Raw genomic sequence first — 16,115 nt, forward strand, 5'->3', positions numbered from 1 at the left:
TTGGGGACAGACTGAGCATTCTTATCGTTGGCATGACTAGTTCTGGTCATATTGACACTCTTTTATTTTTAGATTTTTGAATGCAGATACTTACACTTATGTACTTTATGTATACATTTATTTATTTATTGAATAATTTATCTATAGAAGCAACCAGATCACTCTAAGATGATGTAAAATGTTGTTTCTTTTGACCACAAATCTTAAATAAAATAATTATATATATATATATATATATATATATATATATATTATACAGAACAAATTAACTAAATTTAGAGATACATTTTGAAATACAGCTTTTAAATAATGTATTATTACTAAAATATCAATCTACAGACCACTTGCAGTACCTCCATGAACCACCAGGGGCCCATATACCCTCATTACAAAATCCTGAAATCTCTTCAATCTCACCATCCACAGTACAATAACACAACAACTCAGCGATATTGGTCCACAAATCAACGTGATACTTTATTCATAAACCTAAAATCATAGATATTGTATAAATACTCTAATATAATCTACATCCTTCAGTTATTTCAATAATAATAATAACAAATAGAAATACAATAATTATAAAAAAGCAACAAGATTATGTTAAATGGGCTGTACAAAAATAAATAATGTTTGTATTTTCTTGTACAAAAAGAAATTCCTCATTAAAAGATACCTTCTCAGAAGGCAGGAGAGGATGGCTACTTATGAAGTAGTTGTAGAAGAGAAGTCTCTCGCCATATCTCCACAAAATCAAGCAGAACTAACACACCCATACATACATGCACACAAACAAGCACACTCTCTCCTCAGGTATAAAATCCATGGTCTTTGGTCTCCCTCACCCTCAAAAATATGCACCCTCTTGATCGGGTATGGCTTTGCAAAATGGTGAAAAATCAACATATGAAGCTAAACTTAAAGCTAATGTATGCATAATACCTGCTGTGGTGTTTGATTAGTAGCATGTGTGTCCAGTTGAGGTGAGATATGGCATGGATTTTGGCAAGAAAATAGCATATGTTAAATATGTGCTCTGAGCCAGAGTTTACAACTTTTCAGTGGAGAACCACTAGAGGACGCTTTAGGTAACAATCCTACTGACAATTTTTTTTTCTGTTCCAAGCACTGCTTTTCACCCCGGGCAAAAAGACAATAGTTCCTATATGTTCTACCCCTAATCTTATCCAATTGTATAACTGTTTATGACAAATTAAACCTGTCTGTCCAGTCCAGCTCAGACAGACGGTACAAATGCATAGTTGTTTCATACATTCTTCCACTAATTATCCATCATAAACAACCATGCACATTCAAAATCCAACAAGCATGACATTAGCATCCAAAGCAGCAGAGGTGTCTGTATTATCATCCTCCATCACACCTGTCATGACAAGTACTCAGTGTGCCAGCCTTTTGGCCTGTACCCAGTGTTAGATGGGTGGGAATTAAAGCACTAAATAAAGTTTTGTTGCAGTTTCTGTCATAGGGGTCCCTTTGAATCCCCAAAAGGTTGTTATTCAGCATCAGATGCCACAGCTGTTCCAAGGTGGTTTCAAGCCTTGTTTTTTAGTTTCAACAGGGAGTCTGGTTGCACAAGTCCAGAAGAGGTCGTGGTCGATCTTTTGCACTGCAGCTCTCGTGAGGCAAAGTGCGGCCATCATGTCCTATGCAGCGCAGTGGACGCTTGCGGAAGCCTCTGCCACATGTTTTGGAACAAGTGGACCACTCGCCCAGCAGCCAGGATGGGCAAGCCTGCACAGCACAGGGTTGTGATGATGCAGGGCGCAGCTCTTCTGGACAGTCTTTTGATTGACGGCCATGAGCATCAAGGCAGAGGACATCTCGCTTCTGGACACCACCACTGCAGGTCTGCGAGCAGGGTCCCCACTCACGGAGGGTCCATTCAGCATCTCCTGCTTCTCTGATAGCGTTAATGGAGGGTCGATTCGACCCGCTGGGACCAGAGGCAGGACGTGGGGCAAAGTAGCTGTATTTTACTTTAGGTCGAGGAGAGTCACCGACTGACAACACTTGGATGGTAAGAGGCTCAGGTAAAGGAGCAAAGCTTCGCAGGCGCTCCAGGGTGGCAGAGGAACCACTGTATCGGAGCAGTGTACCTCGCAGAGAGATGTCAGTCTCTAAAGTGGTAAGTTTGTAGTCGCCATTCAGTAGGTATGTGCCATCTTGCCGGCGAACTGCTAGGTAGCTATTGTCATGGCGACGGCCTCCAAGAGAGCGCTGCTTGACATCAAGGTGCGTGGAACCAACTGGAATTGTCACTACATCCTGATAGCCCGGTCTACAGTGGAAGAACAAGCAAAGGTCAGTATTAAATTAAACCTGAGAAAGTATTAGGAAAACTCAAACTAACTGGAAGAATCTCTTGAGCAGATTGTGGGCTTACCTAGCACGTTCCATTGACCCAGATACTTTCTTGCAAGTAGATCCATCTCCTCCACAGATGCCACACATGTCAAAACGTTTGCTGGAGCCAATGACACGGTCACAACCAGCCTTCACACACTGACCTTGGACGCAGACTGAAGTGGAGTCTGGGGTACATGGTGTTCCATCAGCCACCTGAAGGGATTAGAGAAAACCTCAAATTAAACATCACTGGCCCTCACACTTGTATCCACCAACCCAGTGTTAGATTTTACAACTCTTGATGGGTCTAAGCTAATCAAGACATTCACCTTTGGCTTCAGAATGAAGAAATAGCCAGTTCCCTTTGCCCGGCACACCAACTTGCAGCGGTCCTTGGGAGATACTCCTGCATACTTCGGCACCCACTCAACACCTTCACCTGAGCCAAATGACATCTGAGAGGAGATGTCATTGTGGGCCAAACACTGTTCCTCACGGAACGTCAAACCTAAACATAGTGAAACAGAGATGAGTATCAAATGGCTAACATCTCATCATACTAATGAACCAACTGTTTAATGACAAGACTATTGCATACCATTACTATCAGGGCAGGTCTCTGTGTTGCAGGAGCGGTACTGAATTCTCTTGCCCTCGCAATATTTGCCTCCATTTTTGGGTAGGGGATTGTCACAGTCCCTGAAAGAGTATTGCACACCTCCTCCACAGGTACGTGAACATTCTCCCCAAGGACCCCAGGTTCCCCATCCACCATTGACTGGAGTCTAAAGGCAACAAGACAGAACCATTGTCAGTTACCACTTATTAGATCAATACATGCCACATTATGTAAAACAAATTGTATACCAAATGGTGCTCACCTGATACCTGGCTGCTTCAGCCTTGCTCAAACACTGGCCTGCCATACAGTAGCTGTCCGACCCACAAGGTGTCCCATCGGCCCATGGAAAGTTCTTGGTTTGGCAGACCAGCAAGCCATTTGCAGTTGTGACGGTGCACCAAAGGGCAGCGCAGGTGGTGCTCAGGTCAGGGCATTGCTGCGACTCCTCTCCAAATGTGAGGCGGCACTGTCTGTCAGCATCATACACAGTACCTGGCAGAGCCTGGGGTAACTGCTGAGGTCTCTGGGGCTTGTCCAGTAGACACTGACCGTGGCCATTGTCCAGGAAGGACGTGACCATCAGAGCACTACAAGGAGACCAGGGCTGAAGCTGGTCCAGATTTGACAAGGTGGATGCCATCATGTGGGAACTCCAGTGGTCGCCATTAACACCGGCACACTGTTTGGCATCATCATGGGGCATGTTGAACACATGACCTACAGGAGAAGCAAAACCAATGTCTTAATGTAAACTTTGCCTAGTTTCAGGTCATGAGCTTTGTGCAGGGACATGGGAAAGTGCCTTACCAAGCTCATGTGCTACTGTGAAGGCTGCCTGCAGACCATCATCTTCAATAATGGAGCAACTTCGATCAGGATCGCACACGGTGCCCACATCTGCCATTCCCAGAGTGTCACATGAGTGAGCTCCACAAAGATCCTGCAAGGAACAGGGTTGACAAATATAAGTTTTTCATAAATTCACAAACACAATTTTAAACTCCAATGAAACTAGGGGTGTTTTTTTCAATAAAAAATTACCTGTCTGGTAAACAGTACTGCTGTGTCATAGTGCTCTGGGTGGCGGTCACTTAAAGGGTTGTGCTGTCTTTGCCACTGGCAGAAGTTCCTAAGGGTAAGAGCAGCATTGGAGGAGACCTGGGGTCCATGTTCTTCCTCATAAACAACCAGTAGCTTCACAACAGCCAGAGTGATTGAATTATGAATTGTAGGGTGACGATAAAGACGAGATGCCACCGCCATGATGGTTAGCAGGTAGGGTTTGAGGCCAGCACCATGAAACTCTGCCATTGACTGGTCTGCCACAATCATGATCTCCAAATAGCGAGGAGTGGACACAAAGCGACGAGATCTGTGGTGTGCTGGAGGATAACAAGACAGTAATTGAATAGGTATATCAGAACAAATAATTTTTTTAACTGAAATCTAAATCCACCCTCTATACCAAAGTGAAAGGGGCATTTATAGATTTTACTATGCCTTTTAAAGACCATAAGTAATGGCTTGACAAGCTATCTTTCCTGTTCTTTCCTATTGAATCAGGAAGTTGGGGCAGGTTATATTGAAGTTGCCATCCTGTTTTTAAATAGCCAATAGCCTTTAGTTTACATAACAGCCATGAACCATGATTTGCTATTTGCTATTGCTAGTCGATGACAGGTAGTATTATTAAGGCCAAAGTATACTTCGGTTTTCCCGCGTGCCAGTACATCTTGCGTACAATGTGCATGATGCAAATTTCTTTGTAAGACTGTCTGTATGCAGCCAAGTTTTCTACCCACAAGAACAGTGCTCTAGTCTGTGCGTTGAACACGTCTGTGCTCGACTGTGCGAGACAGAACAGCATGCGGAAAAAATAAGTATATCCGAGTCTTTAGGGGGAAGAACATTATTATATTATTACATAAACTGTATTTTATTAGACAATTTGTATACACAAATGTGAAAGATGATGTCATCAAAAAGAATTTCAAAAAGATTTTTTCACTTGTTTTGACTATAAAAACTCAGCACAGTACAGTAAGACAAAATACATGTTAAAAATACATTCTCTGAAAAACCTAAATATTTTATGCAGTGTTGTTTCCAAAACAAGATAAATCAAATTGATCTTGTTTTAAAGATTTTTAGATATTTTTACAGGAAAACAATAAAAAAATGATCATCAAGAATATGATTTTTGATTAAAAAATAAATACAAATTTGATCATGACTGGTAACGTGCATGTAAAATGGCTAGAAATAGCATTTTAGCTTAGCGTAAAGCTGACAATTTACACAAGGTTTATTTGTATTTCTTCTGCTCCAAACTTACTTCAAACTTCTCTGTCTGCTCGTATGAATGTAACACATCATAAGAAAGCATTTCACCGCTGTTCAAATGCACTTTGGATCGCATCATTTATATGTATAAATGTTTTCCATCTGAAAGGACTAAATATTAAATGAAACAAATGACAATAAAATGCAAAGTAATCTCTTCAGTAATTAAAATTATTTTTGAATGTAACTTTATTCTAATTACCAATTATTTAAATTGTAACTGTAGTGGAATACAGTTCCTTATGTTTTGTATTTTAAATATGTAATCCCGTTACATGTATTCTGTTACTCCCCAACCCTGTATATATACTTTTGACACTACTGGTCAAAAGTTTTGAAACACTTACTCATTCTTTATTATAATTTTTTTTTTCTCACATTTTAGAATAATAGTAAAGTCATCAAAACTATGGAATAACATAAATGGAACTATGGGAATTATGTTGTGACTAAACAAAATCCAAAATAAATCAAAACTGTGTTGTATTTTAGCATCTTCAAAGTAGTCACCCTTTGCCTAGAATTTGCAGACATGTACTCTTGACATTTTCTCAACCAACTCTTGAGGCATCACCCTGGGATGCTTTTTAAACAGTATTGAAGGAGTTCCCATCTACATTGGGCACTTATTGGCTGCTTTTCTTTATTATTTGGTCCAAGTCATCAATTTCAAAAACTTTTTTTTATTTTTTTATTACATTTTAGTTTTATAATGAAATAAATTAATATGGTGGCACAATTAAATTTTTGTCTACTAAACTAATTTCAAACATTTAAGCATACGCCTTCAGATCAAAAGATTTTTAAGATCATGAGAAACATTTCAGTCAAGTGTTTCAAAACTTTTGATAGTGTATATATATATATTCTGTATGAGAAAGACTGTACATTTTAAATAGGTATATGCTAATAGTTATTTTTTCAACTTTTAGTAGTAGCATAAATAACCTTAAATCTAATATACATGAACTGAAAGTCGCAAAAAATCCTTTTTTCATAGTGAAGCAAGATGACAGTTCATGTATGTGCATTAAACTGAATAAAAATACAAAAAAGAGAGAGAACTGTATGTGTTTTAAAAGGAATAGAAAGCTAGCTAGTAGCCTACTTCTGCATTTGCCTCAAGTGGTATTTTTGCTCCGCCTATTAATAGCTTCTCCAAACTCGCGCACTTTCACGGGGCCAGTTGGCAGAAAAACAAGCCATCTACTGTCCTCCGGGACTGATCAGCGCAACATGCGGTACCAGGAGGAGAACTTCCACGTCTCTCCAGCCCATTCCCTCCCGCCTCTCACTCACCCCAAACTCTTAAGGGCTATACCTCCCCTTCCTCCTCCTGCGTATGTGGAGCGCTTTCTACCCTCTCGAGTTAACCCTCGCCTTGCTTTTAGCGAATGCTCATCTACCCTTTAAGACCATTCATAACTATTCAGTAAGTTAATTTGACATATTGCCAGAATTGTCGAGAATAACAACTAAAGTAGGCATATTAGCAGACGATTAAGTGCAGTCACTCTAGCCCTATATTCCGCGATTCGGTGTTTAATGCGTTAACGCAGACTCTCCTACTCTCCATCCTAGATAATTCGCTCCTCATGCGCCAGAGCGCACCCAATGACGCGGAGTCACCGGGTTTATTGGGGTTACCGGAGGCGTGCGTTAAGAATGACTGGAAAGTATACTCTGAATTGTATCTATTTGTGATGTCTTTCACTAACTACATAATATCACGATGAATAATACAATTTTTAGATTTTTATAAATAGTTACCTTTAGAGTCGGATGGGATGGGCTCTGGATTTGATTTGCTCGCATATGGTTTCGCGGAGACCCTCTCCTCCTCTTCATTGACGCCACATTTAGAACCGTTCTCTTCACTCATGTACCCCTGTTTTCTTCGGCGAATGATGTGGATGTCTCCATCTGAAGACTGCGCGTCTCCACTAGTGTTTGTAGGTTGAATGAAATACTCTTCACCGCCGACGTAGAAGCCGCCCCGCAATCCATTGCACAAGTTGATCGCTGCAGCGGAAAGTTCTTCTCCGTTCACGGTTCCGGAGAAGAAGCACCGCGCGTCTCCGCCTCTGTCAAACTCCTCGCTCTCCGGTTTCCCCACCATCTGGAACACAAACCCAGGCGCTAAAAAGGTCTGGTCCGGTTCCAGCATCAAGATCATCCGCTTTCCAAAAACGTCCAAACGATAGATGCGTCTCTCTGATTCCTTTTCCCATGCTTCTGCCGTATGGGTCGGTTCGGTGTCGTACGAGTCGAGCCGAACCGGTACCACCGTGCTCTCCTCCCATGTGCTCTGCGCTGCGTTTACGCACAGAGCTGCAGTGAAACCCAGTACAACGCGTAAAAAATACATTATATTCCCGATGGGTGTTCAAGAAAACGACAAAATACTTGGTGGACCCGAATGAAAATCCTCCCTAAAGTTGTGAAAATGTGACTCCCACAACTCAAGAAATATTACATAAACTAATAATAAAAAACTGAAATAGGTACTAAATCCAGTGCCGATGCCGACTTTAAATGGAAATAAATAAAATGAGCGTTGTGCCCAGGACTTGAGAGCCAATAGCAGCAGCTTGAAAGTTGAAAATCACTCCGCTTCAACTTTCCAGAGAAAAAGAGGAATTTTTAAAATGGCCAAAAATGGTCTTGGACAGTTTTTCCTCACTGTCTCTTCAAGATTCAGCTCTCCTATTCTCTTAGAACCGAGAAGAGTCCGGCTTTCTATATATGCCCGGTGCAGGACCACCCCTTTCCTGAAGTCCCTTTCATCTCCTGCGCAACAGAGAGCTGGCGCACAGCCACAATCATCAATCATCAGACTACAACACTTGTGGCCCCAAAACCTCTGTGTTTCATCCCTATATTAGACTTTTAAAGTCTTTATCAATCTATTTTGTCAAGCTTATATAATCTCCTTAAAGTCCATTCATATTGCAAGAGTTTGTTTGACGCACGGTTATTGAGGACACTTGGAACAAGTGTCACATTTGTCTGGTTTCAAATGTATCATAGTAAGTGACCAGAGATGGCATCCAGCTGACTGTAGATTTGGCTGAGGGACAGAAGGGGCTGGCGGTATAAACCCAGCTGTGGAGCTGTTAAGGTGGACCATTGCTCAAAAGCGGGTCTCCTCCTTGTTCCCGGTTCGTTTCGAACGCGTTTAAAGGGCCAAATTTCATTAAACCTCCAGGGAAAGAATACATACAGTCCGCGAACACAAGCGAACTGAGCGGGAACATCACACATATCGAGTTTGGACTAACTCAATTACATAATTACATAAAGAAACTTTATATCCCATCCTCACTGTTCTGAGTCAAATGCGGCAAACAACAATGGGCTTTCAAACCATGATGGGTCCTATACAGAATATTAATATACAACCAAGAGTCTAGCTTTACATTAATTTTACACTGAGATTTTGTTTGTGTGTTTCAAATCTATGCTTTTGAGGGGTGCTAAATGTTCAACAGCTAAATACTATATATGAATCAATTAATTCAATAATGCACGAAAATTCGAATGAATATGGATTAATTAGCCGTTTTCTAGTCACAACTTACAGTTAGAGAGTTGAAAGTCTACCTTAACTGCACCTAGTGATTGGGTGTTGTTTTTTAAAATGGGTTTTAAATTATATTAAAAGTTAAATTAAAATCCACCAGATGGCAGCACACACCAACAATTTCTTGAGAGTTTATGTAATTTACAAAATTTTGTGCAATTGACAAACAACACAGGCTAACAAATACAACAAAATGTTATTTAAAAATATAGAGTTTAGGTTAGACTTTTAAATATTGTTATATAAAAGTATATGCTTTATATATCTCTTATATATCGCCCTTTTGCCGTTCATTTCAATAGACCTGCATTGTAAAGTAGCCTACAAATATTCTATGGAGTCTCTCAAATAATGAGCTCATAAAATTCGCATGTATAATAATTATACAAGAATTAGGTTTTTTATTTTTTTTAAACAGTTTTAGATGATGTATAGCATGTCAAACCGCAAGACACTGCTTGAAACGGGATATTAACTACCGATATGTAGAATTACTTTAAAAAATATAAAAAATAAGTAGTTTAATGCTGCTAATGTTATTGTTGATAATTAATATTGAATAATTAATATTAATAATGAACGTTAAACACATTGTACAGATTGTACCAGGGTGTTATAATGACATAATATTATTCATAAATGATTATAAAAATATTCATGTAATGTACCATATTCTTTAAAGTACTTTTGTACCATGGTATATATCAAAGTACTATGCTATAACCATCTCACACCATCACTGTACCATTGCAAAACACACAGTACTGTTTTGTAAGGCGACTTCAGGACAGTGTAAACAGCAGGTGGCGCAAGAACCTCACATTTGATTTTATATTCCACTGACCTTGAACAGGCCTACTTTTTGCAGAGAACGCTAGTATAGAATTTTAGTACAGTGTATCAGCACTATAAGTGCAATTATGAATGATTTGAGAAACAGAAGCCTGCTGTAAGTCACAAGCCATTTAGCCACAAGATATTTATTTAACCATAAATGGAAAACGTCTTTTTCCAGCATCGTTTGATTTGACACTCCATGATGTAGAGCAGGACTGATGTTCTTAATGAGGGGGCAGGAGGTGAGATGAAGGATTGTTCATTTGATGTTTGATTCAACTATTTTTCCGGTAAATGTGACTCTAAGACCAGTTTTTCATCAACTGAGTGCAACTATGAATTTATTTATATTTTATAGTAGTCATTTAAACTCTATAACTTTATAAAAAATAAATATAGCTTCTTGTTTGTAATTTAAAGGAATAGTTCACTCAAAATTCTCTCATCATTTATTTTCCCTCATGCCATCCCAGATGTGTATGACTTCCTTTCTTCAGCAGAACACAAATTAAGATTTTTAGAAGAATATCTCAGCTCTGTAGGTCTGAACAATGCAAGTGAATGATGACCAAAACTTAAGCTCCAAAAAGCACATTTAAGCAGCATAAAAGTAATCCAAATAACTCCAGCGGTTTAATCCATGTCTTCTGAAGCAACCCAATCAGTTTTGGGTGAGAACAGACAAAATATAGAGACTGCTGAGGTCAAGATTTTAAGTGAAAAAGGAGTTATATTTTGGTCTATTCTCACCCAAAACCAATTGGATCGTTCAGTAGACATGGATTAAACCACTGGAGTCGCATGGCTTCCTTTCATGCTGCCTTTATGTGCTTTTTGGAGCTTTAATGTTTTGGTCACCATTCACTTGCATTGTATGGACAAACAGACATATCTCCTTCAAAATATCTTTGTCTGTATTCTGCAGAAGAAAGTCATACATATCTGGGATGGCATGAGGGTAAAGTAAATGATGGAGAGCATTTTTATTTTATTTTATTTTATTTATTTATTATTATTATTATTTTTGTTTTTGAAAAAACACATAAATGACAACCATCTGTCTCCAGTGAACAAATCATTTTGGTGAACTGATTCAAAACACTCGAGTCACTGGGATAAATCAAAATTCCCATCATGACAAGTTGATGCTCAGACTATTAGTTGATTTTGATGATCAAGCCATTGCTCGGTGAGGGATTGAAAGCTAGCTTACATCAGGGTGTCAACTTCCCAGATAGCACACATATGTCTCTGAGAAGTCTGTTTAAGAGCGTTTCATCTGGAAAGCATCACAATTTAATCAACATCTGCTAAACATCTTAAAAAGATCAGATTTACAAACATTCTAAATCATAAACGTCTCAAAGACATCTGCTGAATGTTGACATCAGAGAGGAAATGCTTATAGACTTATTGCAAATGAGGAAACAACCTAAAAAAACACGTCTTCCAGATATTAAACACACACAACAAATAGACATCTGGGTGATGTACGTGTGTTATCAGGGTTTGATATTTTTAACCAACTTTTGAAATGTTTATATCATCATGGCGATTTCCGTAGTTCTATCAAGCTGGTGGAATGTTTTAGATTGACACAAACCAACTAAAACCACAAAACATCACAGAATTCAAATCAGTTGCTAATACTTATGATTGTGCTGTTGTTTTCCCACCAAAATGATGTCACTTCCTGGACGATGATGTCATTAAGAAAGAGGCTTTTGTTAAGTGGTACTCCAAGGTACTTCAAAGAAAACTATGGTATTAGGATGGAACATGTACAAAACATGTTTATACTTTTGTACTGTTTGGTACTTTTTTGTTAATTATGTTTCACTTCAGCTAAGTATTTTGTGAAAGAACTGTGTGGATCATTCATTGTGAACCTGTTTTGGCAGTTTTCAAAAATATTGACTATAATATTAATACTACATTTCTACATGTTCTGGAGAAAATACAAGTGGTGCTTACTTGCAAAAATTGCTGCCACTATACCAAGTTAAAGGAATTTACCGGGTTCTATACAAGTAATGCTCAATTGACAGCATTTGTGGCATAAGGTTGATTACTACAAAAATAAATTTAGACATGTTCCTCCTTTTCCTTAAAAATAGCAAAAATTTGAGGTTGCAGTGAAGCACTGTAACATGTTCTATAGTGCCTGTATCTTTGAAATCTTATTTTGAAGTTTCATTGTTTATTTCCTGTTCCTGTTTCATTGTCATGTGTCATGTCATGTAATCTCCTGTTCCTCATGTGATTCTCTCTGGCTCTATGTGTCTTGCTCTCATTGGTTTATGTTCATGACTCTTGTTATCCTGTTATGCCATTGGTTCATGTGTTTATTGTCTTATTCTCTTGTTATTAGTTCAGTCTTGTGATTTGTTGTCTTGTTTACTTGTTACCCATGTCTGTGTATTTAAGCCCTCATGTTTGTCATTGTTCTTTGTCATGTATTGATCTTGTAATGGTGTACTCAAGTCAAAGTCAAAGTCAAAGTCTGGATACTTTGTAAATAAACACTGCACTTGGGTCTCACATCATCATCATGTTCATCTTTGTCTTGCTCCTGGTTGCCTGCTACACGTTACAGAATACACGACCCAAGGATTAACCCAGCAGTAGCACTGATGTGTCTCTGCCAGGGGAATTGTCCCCTTGAGGACTTTGTGGTGGACTTTTGTGGACTCTGTGACCATGTGGATTTCTATTCCGTGCTGCCCGGAGGAGGGATTCTATGGATTCTGGCTCAGTATATAGACTATGCTCCTATACTGAGCGGTTCATCTTTCACTGTGGGAGTGGCTGAAGAGGAACTCGGCACTCCTACAGTAGTTGCCAAGTCAGAGTCCACCACGTCTGAGTCGCCGGCTGCCTTGACCTCCGAGCCTCCAGCGGTTCTGCCCTGGTCTCTGGGCCTTCTGTCCTGGTCTCCTGGACTCCCGGCTGTCTGCCAGCTCCGGTCTGGTCCCTGCCAGTGTTATTATGTGTTTTATTGTCTTGTTATTAGTTTAGTCTTGTGATTGGTTGTCTTGTTTACTTGTTACCCCTGTCTGTGTATTTAAGCCCTCCTGTTTGCCATTGTCCTTTTCGTGTATTGATCTTGTAATCTTGTATCTTAGTCAAGTCAGGTTTAGTTAAGTTGTTTGTTCTAGTTTATGTTGGATATTCACTTTAAATAAACACTGCACTTGGGTTCTCACATAAACTTCGTCTTGCTCCTGGTGCCTGCTACACAACTTTGTTGCCATGACAATGTAATCTCAAACACTAAAACCCAAAAATGACTGTAAAAATTACAATTTAAACCACTCTCCAGCTCAAATAAAATACAAGTTTTAACAGAAAAATTAAGTGCTTTTATAAAATTATAAGCTTCACATTTCTGTTTAAACCTTCCAAAAATTGGCCATATTCATTTTCATTGTCCCCATTCGCTTCCATTGTAAGTGCCTCACTGTACATTTTTTTTTTTTTAGGAGGAATGAGTCGAAGTTAATTTTTGTGGTAATCAACATTATGCCAAAAATGCTGTTGATTGAGCTTAACTTTTATTGAACCCAAAATATTCCTTTGATGTAGGTGGTTGCCTTCAATGTAGGTGTTGCTATGTCGTTGCTAGGATGGTCTGAGTGTTTTAAGCACATTTCTGTGCTGTTGCTAGGGTGTTCTGGACTATTGCCATTTGGTTGTTTAGTGGTCCAAGCCACTGATCAATGTTTTTTTATTATTATTTTTTTTATAATTGCCAGCTTTGCACTGCTTCCATGGCCTGTGGATTGTGTGTGTGTTGTGTGCATCTGAACAAAATGGTGAGATGTGCACAGTATTTTCAGATTTGAATGTGCCTGATCATAAACCGGTTGTGTTCACTTTCATGTGAATCGGCCAATATTTCCACCACATCCGAGTTCATAGTTGCAGCATACTGTATTTACAATGGCTTGCCGAGTCAATTGATGTGGTCAGTAACTTTGCTATCATTTGACCGCTGCTGAAGTTCGGCATGAAACACTTGCCAATGTGCATGCATACATAAAGTCTTTCATAGAGATATTTCAGGAATTTGGAGAAACAGAAAGCATCTATTTCATGCATCTGTTTTGAGCAAGTCAGCAGTTTGAGGTTTTGTAACCGATCACTCATTGAAACCACAATGAATCAATTGTAAGTTGTGTTTTTTAAAAGAGTTGGTTTACCCTATAATTAAAATGTTGTCATCATTTACTTATTCTAAACCCATATGACTTTTTTTGTGGAACTGGAAAAGAGATGTTTTGTAGAATGTTACCAGTTACCTGCTGTATTACTACCAGTTTACTGCTACAAAATACTCCCAACACAAGTGATTACAGTGTAATAAAGAGCACAGGAGGTCAGTCAACTCTAAGTGCTCCTCAAATCCCAAAAACAAACACCTATCAGCATGCTGAATGTTATATTACAGATGACAGGCTCAAACGGCGCATCACTCACAGACCTTTAAGAGTGAGATAAAGCTGAAAAACCAAAGACTCAGAGAGAATTTGAACCACCAAGGACCTGTTTACAAGCACCCACTCAAACACTGTAACTTTACCCACATCTGAAGCCTTGATTCAACAAACAAAGTGACTTTTCATAGGGAATTAGTCCATGAATTCATGCTTAACTTTGCTGCAGCCGCCGCCCACATCCCTCCTGTGTTTTAAAAATTCAGACAGGACTGATGATGGGTCACAGCCGGGCCACCAATGTTTTGATGCGTGTTTCTTTGAAATGATAATTCATTTGGTGCCGGTTATTATGTTTGTCCTCTTCTCAGAGACTCAGAGTGAGTTTGAGCTTGAGCTTAGCTTCAGAGAGACAAATGGCTGGTTTTAAATGATTATTTGTCTCATGGTATGCTTTTAGTGGTCTTGGTCATGAGAAGTAAACTGGAAAATAGGTCAGGATTTTGTTATAGCCTAGGAAGCATTTGGCATTAAAAGCATTTGGGCAGACTGTTTTTATGGTTCTAGTAAAGGGTCAAGGTTTGGCTGGTTAGCTCGGCACTGTTAACCCCTGCTGGTCGATGTTTTAACTGCATCGTTACGGCACAAAGAGCATCTTTCTCCATTTAAAAAGTAGCTGTGTATTGACAAAGTTTTTGCAAGCAACATATACATTGCAAATATTTCATTACATTGTGGTAGATTGAAAAAATCTATAGACCCTCCTGATTAAAAGTTATTAAAAGAATTTTGATTTGTAAACACACTTTAGAGTTACAAGCAAATAAAATGTTTGGGCATGGCCCATTTTCACTTATTGACCTACATCTTCTTAACGCAAAGTCCAAACTTAACGAAACTTGGTAAAGTTCATCACAAAGACTTTTTGTGGATGCATGCCAAATTTCGTCCAATTTTGGCAATATATGTCCACAAATTATTATTATTATTTTTTTTCTTCAAAAATATAAAACAAAATCAATTCTTTTTCGAACTTGTCCCAGGCCATTTGTCAGATTTTGCACGTAATTTGGTAGGTATGATCTAGAGATGCTCCTGACAAAAAGCAGCATTTAGAAGATATGAGCCAATTTCTGTTTGGGTGTGACCTATAATGACTGTCTCAGGCTGTTCACACAGGCAGATGTTTTTTTTTTTTTTTTTTTGGCCTATCTGACTCAAATCCATTTAGGTTTTTGTAGTCTGAACAGGACAAAAACACATAAAATCAGAATTTTACAAGCCTGATCCAAACCACATTCCTTGGTGTTTTGGAATCTGATTAATATCAGATTTTTGTTAATGTGTCTTAGTTTGAACAGTCAGATTGGATTTCATGTGTTTTTTTATCAAACGTTGCGTGCGACAGATGTATTGTCAGGTTTTGCGATGAGAAGATATATACTGCATTCCAAACGGCATAAATTATGCCTTCACAGGGCCCTTTGAAGGAAAAACAATAATGATGGCCATGCTGTATTTTCAATAAAAAATGACTTTAAAAGTGTCAAAACCTTTCAGACCTCCGATAGTGGAAGGAAATGAGGGTAATTTGTGGAATTTGGGGGTGGTTGGGGGGTGTTCGGCCCCTTTTCGCGGTTGGCCCACCTGGAAAAGTCCTGGTTCTCCCTATGGCCAGTCTGCCCCTGCTCTCATGCATGGTGAACATATTGCAACTTATTGACCTATATCTTGAAAACGCTATATCCAAACTTAACAAAACCTAGTACATATGGACAACAGAAAATTCTGAGGGCACTTGCCAAATTTCAGCAATTTCCCATGCTAGGTGGCGCTGTAACTTAAATCCTAATAGTGCAACAGTAATCAAAGCAGTTGAAATTCGACATCAAAACAACTTTGACAACTTAGGGGGCTTTCACAC

At 39.0% G+C, this 16,115-nt stretch overlaps 1 protein-coding gene across 1 annotated transcript; it reads right to left on the bottom strand.

The window, feature by feature from the left end:
- Positions 1 to 450: 450 nt before the first annotated feature.
- On the bottom strand, positions 451 to 8,037 carry adamts1 (ADAM metallopeptidase with thrombospondin type 1 motif, 1). The gene is made up of 8 exons (XM_051705347.1): positions 7,106 to 8,037; positions 4,034 to 4,374; positions 3,800 to 3,932; positions 3,252 to 3,709; positions 2,969 to 3,155; positions 2,700 to 2,878; positions 2,408 to 2,583; positions 451 to 2,302 (listed from the first exon to the last, which is right to left on the bottom strand). Exons 1-8 carry the CDS (start codon positions 7,701 to 7,703, stop codon positions 1,576 to 1,578), a joined length of 2,799 nt encoding a protein of 932 aa, XP_051561307.1. The 5' UTR covers positions 7,704 to 8,037; the 3' UTR covers positions 451 to 1,575.
- Positions 8,038 to 16,115: the final 8,078 nt, after the last annotated feature.

This window comes from Myxocyprinus asiaticus, chromosome 8, assembly GCF_019703515.2.
Source record: "Myxocyprinus asiaticus isolate MX2 ecotype Aquarium Trade chromosome 8, UBuf_Myxa_2, whole genome shotgun sequence".
Taxonomy (NCBI): domain Eukaryota; kingdom Metazoa; phylum Chordata; class Actinopteri; order Cypriniformes; family Catostomidae; genus Myxocyprinus; species Myxocyprinus asiaticus.